General features: G+C 45.6%; 1 protein-coding gene across 1 annotated transcript in view; it reads right to left on the bottom strand.

Annotated features, from left to right (window-relative positions):
• Positions 1-7,486: 7,486 nt before the first annotated feature.
• The window catches only part of MOGAT2 (monoacylglycerol O-acyltransferase 2), a 58,649-nt gene continuing 54,661 nt past the window's right edge, over positions 7,487-11,474 (bottom strand). The window contains exons 5-6 of the mRNA XM_084617579.1: positions 10,964-11,163; positions 7,487-8,605 (exon numbers count right to left, since the gene is read on the bottom strand). Of these exons, the coding sequence (XP_084473705.1) occupies positions 8,451-8,605; positions 10,964-11,163 (355 nt within the window). The 3' untranslated portion in view covers positions 7,487-8,450. The remainder of the gene's footprint in view (positions 8,606-10,963; positions 11,164-11,474) is intronic.

The raw sequence follows: 11,474 nt of genomic DNA, 5'->3' as shown, positions 1-11,474 counted from the left end.
GGAGGGACTGGGATTCTTTGGGAGGAGGAGCTAAATTCAATAACCTTTTCCTCAGTACATCACATCTTGCATTGTTTAAAGAGTTAAATTATGACAATCCTTCAGCAAAAGGGAAGAAGTCTATCAAGTGGCTAAAGCACAAGATGGGGAGCCAAGAGCTCTGTATTCCATTCCTTTCTCTGCCACTGGCATGTTCCGTAACTATGGAAAAGTCACATGACCGGTCTGTGCCTCAGTTTCCCCATCTGTTAATGGGGGCTAATAATACCCCTCTCACAGGGAGATTGTAAGGCTTATTTAATAAATATCTGTAAAAGTGCTTTGAGGTCACTGGTCTTTGATGCTGCAAAGTATATTTATTAAGATATTAACATGGCCAGATATACAATACAGTAAGGGATTATGCAACCCAAGTAACTCCTTTGGCACAGGTGATTAATATTTAGTCCCAGCAGCGATGGGATGATAAAAGCAGGTCATTTAGAGTAAGATTTTCAAAAGTGACTGGGCTCTATTTTTTGGTGGCCAAATTTGAGACACTTTAACAGGGCCTAATTTTCAGAGAGCAGGTACTTAGTCCTAGGTGGTCCCTTCTGAACATTTTGGTGTTACTTTATTCTAGTGATATATAGAAGGAGAATTCTATAGCTTTATTTACCTGCTTTGGTACTGCAGGGTTATTCACTGAGTTCAAAGTACGGTCTGATGTGGAGTAGAATTTCTTTTTATTATTACTCCACGTGTACGCTTTCCCATGAATCAGTTGTTTGCAATCACAAAACTACTGTATTTACTGAACCCATGATAGCATTAGAGACAATTACGCATTTGTCCCAAAATAATGGGTTTTTGTCCTGAATATCAGTTACTGGGGCTGGTTGAATAATTCAGAACAAATTAATTTGTCAAGTTGCGCATCTTTTTCTGTTCATGAAGCATCTGCAAGTAAATCGTGGTTTTCTCAAACATCATGTTGTTTGAAATAATTTGCCAGGACTTTCTAGACATTTTTCTTGGTCTGTAGCTTGCTCATGGGTAGTTTATTTTGCGTATTCAAACATCAAGCTGTTTTGATTGGCTACGTATATCACATTCCATGTTTCTGTCCCCTGATTGCATGAGTTCTTAGACTCAAGATTCGGGTAGGAATACTAAAGATTCTGAAGTCAAAATGGACTTTCTGATGTTCGCCTGCATCTCATTCAGCTGGAGTTAGGGGTCTCAATACTTTTTAAGATTCAGTCCATGGTGTTTCAGGCTGACACATGCAACATCATTGGCTACTTCTGAATATGTGGCCATTCCTTGTGCTTATGATAATGAAGATAATCCTCCAAGTGTAACCAAGGCAGTGCTGCCTGCTGAAGTCCAACAAACTATTTGCTTCTGGAAGCATCTTTTTGTCAAGCTGTGTTTAGAGGTGACAGGAGATCTAGAAAACCATATAATTTAGCCCCTTTCAGAGGGCAGGTGCTCAGCTTTCTCTGAAGTTCCAATCCCACAAAGGTGTCTCAAGTTGGGCAACCCATGAACTGAGGTACCCAAAATCACTAGGTATTTTGGAACCTTTAGATCATTGTACTTGATTGAACTGAAGTCTAGGATAATTTTTATAAACGTATAAATATACCAGGTGGATTCTGGATTTTTTCTGTTTGAATTAATTTAGTGATTTTATTATTAATTGCTATTTATTTATTTATTTATTTATTTATTTATATTATCGTAGCACCTAGGAACCCCAGTCATGGACCAGGATCCTGTTACGCTAGGCGCTGTACAAATGCATTTGTAGTTTTGGGGTATTTTTAAGTACAATATACTTGGCAAAAACATTAATACTGTGAGATGTGGGGTTGATTTCAGCTCAAACTGAGAAGGCTTTTTGCCATGACAAAGCATAATTTCTGTAGTTTCTTGCCATGAAACCAACAAACCTTAAACTTGATTCAAGGACATCTGTAAAGCAATTTGCAATCTCTGGAGGGAAGCTGCTGTTCAAGGGCAAATTGCTATTATATTTGGCTTTCCTTTTGCTTTGGAATCAGTCAGTGTTCTGTATTCTTCAGTTGTCTGAGTTGATTTTCTGAGTCTTATCATTTGAATCCACTAAGTAAGACAAATCCAGATTAGGGTTTCTCTTAAGAGAATTGCTAGAAAGAGCATCTGACAGATGGACAAGCGACCAAGCAAGCAGAGACCATTAAACCAGGACTCTCAAGTTTCTTCTGATATTTCCAAAACAAGGAAACATGAAATGTCTGTCTATGTGTGCAGCACATTCAGTTAGACCTACCTTAGCTACACCCGAAAGCAATCTCTGAACTGATCATTTCTTGTTGATGGTTGTGCCTCACATTAAACAAAGCCAGTCCCCGGTGCTGATGTATGGAGCAGGGGGTAGAAAGGAGGCTTTGTAATTCTATCTTCAAAAAGTGATGTATTTTTTAGATGACCCCTGCACATAATGTAATGAACTCCTGTGGATTTGGCATTGGCTACAGTATGGGTGGGCATCCACAAATTCTAGTACTTGTGGTTCAATCAGAGATGGCCCCAGGACAGGAAATTCAGATCCCAGCGTTGCTGTCGTTCAGGAAGGAGTTGGAGTTTGAGTCTGAGATTTTGGTTCAGGTCACTCTCTGGTTCCAAGTTTTGATTATTTGTATTTGTATTTTTTCACGGGATTTTTTAATGAGTCAAGAAGCCAGTTGTGCGACCAAACTAACACAAGAGCTGGTCTCCTGACAATAATTCAGTTGCTGACCGGTGGCTCCATGAGAAGATAAGGCCTGGCATTGTTTTGATCCATTAATGGCTCCCTGCTGCATGACAAATACAATGCAAGCACAAATACTGAGCTCTGTGGGTTTTTTTAGGTTCCTGTGGTGCCCACGTGCACAGTCCTGGCGTTAGGACAAAACTGTCCTGTTAACAAACCATTTATAACCAAGGCCTTAATTCACTTCCTTTCCTCCAGCTCAAATCTAGAGTCACTCCAGCCTCAGCTTGTGCTCTGTCCACTTTATTGAAACTGCCCTCCTCAAGGTCTCTACATCTTCCTGGCCAGGCCTCAGGGCCTGTACTCCATCCTTCTCCGGCCGTGCTGTTTCCTTTGCAGCAGGGCAGTCTTCCCCTCTTAAGGGTCTGCAGAGCCAGGGTGTAGCAAGCCCTGGCCTAAGGAGAAGCCCAGTAAGCAGGTGCTGGGAACCAGCTGTTCTAGCTAAGCAGCAGCTAAAGATTTCCAGAGAGACCCAGCTGTGTAAGGGAGAGAGAAACACTTTCCTGATTAGTAGCAGCAGCAGTAGGGTGGGGCAGGCAGGCCAGCTGGCCTGTAGTCCCCCTGATGCTAAGGAAGGGCCAGGACCCTTGAGCTACTGGAGGAGAGGGGGTAAAGACCCTGCTTTAGTCTCAGTCCAGGTCAGGACTATCACGCTGGTTACTTTTCCATATTTCCTGTGTTTGTGTGGCCAGGCCCACCAGACTACACTTTGATACTACTGCTCGCTGCCACCCCCTGGACTGTCCTCCCTTGACTTTTGGGGCCCTGTGCACCCTTCGTACTGCCCCCTGTCTGACAGCTCACTCACAACCACCTTTGGCACCTCTTCCTCCTCCCCCTCTCGGCTGGCGTCCGTGTGGGGTTTGTCCTTGGCCAGCTCCGTTTCTCCTCCCATGCCCTCTCCCTGCATGACCTTCTCCATTCACATGAATTCAGCAATTTTGGCTGTGCTGAGGACTCACAAATCTACCTCTCCCCTGCTGACCTGTCTCCCTCCCTCTGGCAGCTCAGCCTGTCTCGCTCATGTTCCCTCCTAGCCCAGTTTACCATGGATAAAACTGAGCTCCTGAGGTCTACTCCTATTCCCCCAGTTTCCATGTCTGCTGATATCACCATCCTATGTGCCACCCAGGCTTGCAGCCTGCGGGGGTCATCGGGCCATATCTAAGTCAGGCCGCTTCTTTCTCCACAATATATCTAGACTCTAGGGCTTTTTCTCTGTCCCAATGTCTGGAATGCTTACCCAGGCTCCGATTATTTTTCATTGCAGCCTCCTCCCGTCTGGCCACCCTGGCAACAACATCACCCCCTCCGGGCCATCCAAAATGCAGCTGCCAAAATGATCTTCCTCATGCATGGATCTGGTCATGTCAGCTCCCCACCTATTAGCCCCTTGTCATGCTACTTCAAAGCTAAACATCTCCCCCTTGTCTTCTAGGCCCTGCACAACACTGCTTTGGCCTGCATCTTGGACCTTGTCTCTTTTTATGTCCCTCAGACTCCACTCCACCAACAATACCAGTCTTGATGCTCTGTAGCTGTAGAGGTCAGGCAGGAGATGGTCATGGCAATCGAGCTGAAAAGCCACTGAGGCACAGACAATGGCCATGAAGACAGAAAACACAGGACAGACTGTGGTGCTATTATACAAGAAGAAACAACAGGATTTAGCAAGAGCTTGGATGAGAATGGAGGGGGAAGGGGAGCTGGAGAGTAATTTCTTTTTCCTGATACATCTTCCTGCTGCATATGGCCACCTGCAACCTTATTTAAGGCCTGAGCGAGAGAGTTATTAATAGGAACAGTGCAAGAAATGATGGCAGATGACCTGCTTGATTCAGTAGGATTAAGCATGGGATTACTAGAGGAGTGTTTAGAAATGTTTACGAGGTTCTGCTGCTTTTTCATGTTGTTGTCTATTGTTCCTTCCAAAGAGGAGAGTTTTGTGCAGGATTATTCAACCTCAGAATAATACCAGCTGCAATGTGATCAGTTTAGAATTTGGAACAAGTGCACTAGAAATCAATAGTATTCCCCATTTAGAAACTGATCAGCCCATTTTTACCCATGTGCTAAAAGATGTGCTTGTTGGTGCATTAATACAAATAATTGTTATAATAAAAATCTTTGAGAGAATTCTGACTGCATTCCATATGGCTGGAGGAGAGAAGGGGGAGAGAAGTGATGGTTGTAGAAGCCCCTGGGGAGCTATGGGCAGTGAAAAATAATCTAAACAGATGGCTCATGGCCTCCTAAAGATTACTCCTCATTCCCCAGCATAACTTCCCAAATGCTAAATGCCATTAAGTTAGTGTTTAATAAAGTTCTCAATATCAAGAAGCAGCTAATTAAAGTCCTGATTACCTGCCAAACGTGCCCTTTAGTAACATGCTTCTTGTCTCAGATGCCTCTCCCTCCTCATCTTCTGTCCATACTCTCTGTGACAGGTTTCAGAGTAACAGCCGTGTTAGTCTATATTCGCAAAAAGAAAAGAAGTATTTGTGGCACCTTAGAGACTAACCAATTTATTTGAGCATAAGCTTTCGTGAGCTACAGCATCCGATGAAGTGAGCTGTAGCTCACGAAAGCTTATGCTCAAATAAATTGGTTAGTCTCTAAGGTGCCACAAGTACTCCTACTCTCTGTGACATTGCACTCCATAATGTTTTATGGAAATATACTTATGAGTGTGAATGTGATGTAACTGGAATATGCTTTATGCAAAAGGTCTCTTGTAAGGTATCATTATAAAGCTTAAAGAAAAGGAGTATTCAGTGGATCCACTGAATGCATCCGATGAAGTGAGCTGTAGCTCACGAAAGCTTATGCTCAAATAAATTGGTTAGTCTCCAAGGTGCCACAAGTACTCCTTTTCTTTTTGCGGAACAGACTAACACGGCTGCTACTCTGAAACCTGTCATTATAAAGCTTATAATCTACTGAGTGTGTTCATCCTATTTGTATGAATGTATCATTCTTGTATCTGAAACTAGGTATATGAAAGGTTTCAGAGTAGCAGCCGTGTTAGTCTGTATCCGCAAAAAGAAAAGGAGGACTTGTGGCACTTTAGAGACTAACAAATTTATAACTCTGAGGTTCTACTGTAATTATGCAAAGTATGGGCCATTAATGGTGGTTTGGAAGCTTGATGGCTCCCATTGACTAGGACAATTGGTTGGTTTGTTTACTTGCAAACCTTCCTGGGTGCGTGCGGGCCAGCCCTGGAAGAATGAAAGCTGGGGTCTCACAGAACATGTGAACATGTCACCTGATACTAGAATCCATCTTAAACCTGGTGCTTTTCCATTTAGAAGGAGGGGTAGGGACGCAGAGAGACAAAAGATTCCTGCCTTGTGCCAAAGCTATAAAAGGGGGTGGAACAGAACAAAGGGGTCTGCCAGTCATGAGTAAACCCCTAGTTACCACCTAAGCTGGAACTAACAAGGACTATACCGGGGAAAGGATTGGGCCCAGACTAGGAAGGAGTCTAGTCTGTGAAAGAAGCTTATTGGAACATTTCTGAGGGTGAGATTTTACTTGTAATCAGTTTCTTAATGTATTAGGCTTAGACTTGCATGTTTTTGCTTGGTGACTTACTTTGTTCTGTCTGTTATTACTTGGAACCACTTAAATCCTACTTTTTATACTTAATAAAATAACTTTTGTTTATTAATTAACCCAGAATAAGTGATTCATACCTGGGGGAGCAAACAGTTGTGCATATCTCTCTAGCAGTGTTATAGAGGATGGATAATTTATGAGTTTACCCATTATAAGCTTTATACAGAGTAAAATGGATCTATTTGGGGTTTGGATCCCATTGGGAACTGGGTGTCTGAGTGCTGGAGATAGGTGACCCTCTGAACAGTTTTTGGTTAAAGTCTGCAGCTCTGGGGGCGTGGACCAGACCTAGGTCTGTGTTGCAGCAGGCTAGCATGTCTGGCTCAACAAGGCAGGGTTCTGGAGTCCCAAGCTGGCAGGGAAAACGGGCTCAGAGGTAATTCCAGCACATCAGGTGACAGTCCCAAGGGGGTCTCTGTGACTGAAACCATCACACTCTCCCTTTAAGAAAGAGTTTAGGATTAAACACTATGTGTACATAGCACCATTCACGATTGACTCTCTGGGCCAGATTCTCTCGTCTGGTATGTTGGTGCAGCCCTGTTGAAATCAGTAGGATTGCACTGGCGGAAGAGAGAAGGGAGCATGGTCTTGTCGTCTCACAGAGTTTGTTTTCAAAGGATTAGGGTTAAGGTTAGGGTTACCTAATATGAGGGAAACAGTCGCAGTGTCTGTAATGATCCATTTCATCAGGGTGTTGCGAGACCTGGTTAATGAATGTTAACAAAGTGCTTGGGAATCCTTCGTTCCCTGTACAGTTACAACACGGTGTGATGAAATGTGGATAACGTGCCAAGCTGTGAACATTTCCAAACTATCCAGACCTAACACAGAGCAGGTGCTGCCTCAGCTGGGATCTCAAACCCTTTGAAATTCACCCTGCCCTTTATAAAGGGCCTCGTCTCTTTCATGTCAGTGGGATACAGCATTCAGTGATGGCCACAGGTCTCTTTGTTACACAAGGCCATGCTGTGATGCTGAGAATCTGAACCTCCTAGTAAATTATATGTAGTTCAGGGAGGGGGAAAAAACCCAGTGTGAGTACAGGAACCAGCACCAGATTAAGAGATAAAACAGCATACATTTATCTGTCAAAATTATGTTAAAAAATTATAGCAATTTACACAGATGAGATTATGAATAAACATTCTTTTTTCAATGCCTGTTCTCAGCTCATTGGTGACTGCTTTGAGCTATCCCTTGGGGAGGTGCTCCTATCTGTTACCTTGGTCTGAATGCTGAGTAACTCTGGGTATGTCTACACGGCAGTCAGGAGGTGCGACTGCAGCACGTGTCGACGTACCTGGGCGAAGGCCACTCAGGTGTGTATCCAGGGTCTGGGCGGGCAGGGCTAGCCCGTGTAGCCACTGCTGTTGCTGCAGCATAACTGCTATTGTTACTCCATAAGCAGTTATACTGCTAGCTAGATCAAAGCCAAGTTGGGTATGTATACGTGTGTTGCAATCGCCCTATCTGATTGCAGTGCAGACATAACCTCTGTTGAAGCCAAACAGGCAATCTACCCGTGAAAGGCTCAATAGCCCATACTGATGCTGCGGGCATTGACCTCTGCTTCTTTGAGCCTGAACTTTTTCACGGCTAACCTGTGAAAACAACACCCATCTAGACTTAAATGCAAGGGAGGGTCTTAATAGTTTACTACTGTCTGGAAATAGCAGGGTGATTTAATAAAGCTGATGTAAGTCTTAAGGCTGGATTGGAAACAGGAGTTTTACTAAAGGGGACTTTTAATATTGCTGTGATTTTTATTTGACAATCTCTTACCAAGTGATCATGACACTATAGAGTGTGGGAAACTGGAGAAAGTACCATACGGTACTAGTGGAAACTAGAGATGGGCCTAAATTCAAACTCTGGATCTAAACGCACACAAATGTTGGGGAAACAGGCCCCAAATCTGTAGCTGGCCCCTAGCTTTATAGAGGGCAGGATCCAAACCTGAGGTTCTGAACGCTCCAGATGGTGGAGAAATGTGGAGCTGAACTTTCAGGCCCATCCCCAGAATAAACAAATGGGTTGGCCTGGTTTATATAAATTCAAGATGCCTGTCCTCTGGGACACTGTATTTCGTTTTATGCTCCTCAAAGAGTTTGCACAGTTCCTCAATGTACGTCTGATGTAATCGATCGACTTCTTCTTGGGATGGGTTGTGCTTCTTCTCCACCTTAATTGGCTTCCCAACTGGAAAACAAATGCACAAACATTAGGAAAGACTACATCCTATGTGCCAGGGTATCCAGATGCTGCCCTCATCTTTAATCCCAAGCTGTGGCCCCTGGAGGCTCTAGGTTCAAGTATGCAATGTTCCATTTGAACAGAATTGTAGTTAGGGATCAAGATGGAATATTGTACGCTATGGACTTGTATTTGGGAGGTGGTGGGCCTAGCTGATAGGGCATTGAACTACAACTCAGGAACTAGACCTGGGTTCTAGTTCCAGCTCTGCTGGGTAACCTTGGGCAAGTCTGCTCACCACTCTGTGCCTCAGTTTTCCCCATCTGTAAAATGGGGATAATGATACTGACCTTCCTTTGTAAAGTGCTTTGAGATCTGTGGATGAAGAGTGCTAGATAAGAGCTAGGTAACGTTATCTGTGGGTACCATGAGACACAAAGGCAGGCTGTCACCATTTGAGATAAATGAGATATGGTATTGGGGCTCCTGGCAAGCTGCCCTTGCAGCCCTCACTGTCACTAGGATTTGGCACCTCTGGAGTAACCTCTTGTTTTAAAACACAGAGAAAAGATCTCAGTGAAGCCACAAGCTGCCACCGGAATTTTGGCTCTTGCCCAGGGAAGAGCCGTGGGAGCACTGTGGCTATCACCAAAAAAGCCTCCCCCCTTAATCGTAAGCTGAATTTATCTACAAAGCCATTCACAGAGCCCCAGGAGCTAGGCGTGAGGCCTGGGGAGCATGTCTACACTGCAGTGAAACACCTGCCGCTGGCCAATGGCCACTGACTCACGCTGGTGGGGCTCAGGTTGTAGGGCTAAAAAACTGCAGTATAGATGTATGAGATGAGGCTGCAGTCAGGACTTGGGACCTCGCGACAGGGGAGGTTCCAAGAGCCCCAGTTCAAGCCTGAGTCTGAAGGTCTACCCTGCAATTTTATAACCCCCCAGCCCCAGTCCCACCAGCCTGAGCCAGCAGACACGGGCCAGCGGCCAGTCTTTTATTGCACTGGAGGCATATCCACAGAGGTCAACATTTTCAAAATACACTTGTAATTTTGGTTGCTTCCACTTCTGGGCGCCCACCTGGAGAGGCACCTTAAAGGGGCCTGATTTTCAGAAAGTGCTATTCGCCCACCCTCTGAAAACCTTCACAGGGTTTGAAACTGATTTTGAAACACCTCAAAGGTATTTTGGCCCCTAACTTCCATTACAGTCAATGAAAGATGTAGATGGGGCCTAAGAGACTCTAGCAATAAGAACAAATGTCCTTCCTCCCCAAGAAGCAATTTACAGTGGGACAGGCTGCCTCTTTATCAGGCAGGAAGGCCTTGAGGTTATCTGTTGTCCTTCTGAACTTCACTCTAATTGTGTTTGTCAGGCTGCAATGGGTTCCTATTGTTTCAAGTTGCTGTCCATCTCTCTAATTAAAGGTCCTGAAGACGCAGGTGTGAGGGCAAGTAAAGCCATTGAGAAGTTCCAAACAAGCTGTAAAACAATTAGGAGTAATTGTAGGCTGTCAAACCCAATCAGCATGGTCAGCCTTGGTCTTTAATTAGACTAACAAATGCGGGCTGTGCTCAGTGGGTCAAATCCACTGTTGGTGAAAGCAGGTGCGATTCCATTGAAACCACTGAGCTCCACTGAAATCTAGCCACACGTGGACTGGCATGCTAGGAACCGCCTTTCTCTGTAGTTTGTTCATTTAACCAGCTCTTTCAGCTGCTTCTTCTCTAAATCTAGTGCTGCTCCTTTTAAACACTCCGTAGGGCTGCAGATTTGTTCAGTCTCTGATCTGCTTGTGGAACTGGCTGGAGGATGCAGAAACAATCAAATCTACTTAGTGTGATGCAAAGTCTCAGGTCAGAGCTGAACCAAAGCAACCTGGTCCCTATGTACACCATAAAAGGGGCTCCCTGTAGCCCCCATCCCTATGCTGTAGCCCAGCCCATCCTTGCGGGAGGCAGAAGGTTTCTGAGCTCAGATCAATGGGGCAGTTCACACTTCTTAGAGCTATTGTTTCAGGCTGTCTGCAGACTCAGGCAGACATCCATTATAGTTGGGTCACCTTTTCAAGCTTTTCTGTGCATCCAGGAGCAGGTGCCCTAGACATATGCCTGAAACGAGCCATGGCTTAGCTTGTGCAAGCTGGCAGCAAATCCTTAACTCCACCCTGGAGCCAGGAGAAAGCAGGGGCAGGAATTGTATGTCTCTGAGTAACAACGCCCCTTGGGGGGCTGCTTTGGGATTGATGTAGCGTAAGCACTATCCCTGGCACAGGGCTAGGTCCAAAGGCACCGTCTTGCCCTAGGTGCCTGTCACCATCTCCAAGCGCAATCACAGCACCCTGTGACCGGGACAAACTTACCCACGGTGAAGATGGGCCGTCGATATGGGAGCAGCCCGAAGCTGTACTGGAACACGCCCCGGGCGTGGAACAGGGGGAGGGAGATGCCCATGATTTGCTGAAGACGGTGCTGCGTTCGCCTCAGCCAGGAGCCCTTTGGGTTGTCGACCTGGTCAAAGAGCTCGTTCTCTCCGAAGGAAAACACGGGGACGAGTGGAGCCCTGCAGAGGCAGAACGGGGACACGGCAGGCAGCAGGCCAGCAGACAGGGCACGCAAAAGGAGGCTCTTTCTGTGCATGGCCAGAAGCCAGCAGAGCTCTGCACTCTGCACGAATGCTCGCTCTGCCGTTGGGCAGGAGACAAGGTGAAGGCACCGCCACCTGCCCCTCTGGAAGAGCAGCGTCTGCAGCGCCCACGCGAGGGCTCTGTGGCTCATAGTGCCGGGGGAGTGGCGTGGCTCGGCTAGCCTACCCCTGTCCATCAAAGGAGTCTCTATCTTGCTCAGAGCAAGCAGGCTCCCCCTTCCCGCGGA

The sequence above is a fragment of the Lepidochelys olivacea genome (assembly GCF_965140295.1).
Source record: "Lepidochelys olivacea isolate rLepOli2 genome assembly, chromosome: 1".
In the NCBI taxonomy this organism is placed as follows: domain Eukaryota; kingdom Metazoa; phylum Chordata; order Testudines; family Cheloniidae; genus Lepidochelys; species Lepidochelys olivacea.
Note: the sequence above shows the minus strand (reverse complement) of the source record. Positions and strands in the feature narration are given on the sequence as shown.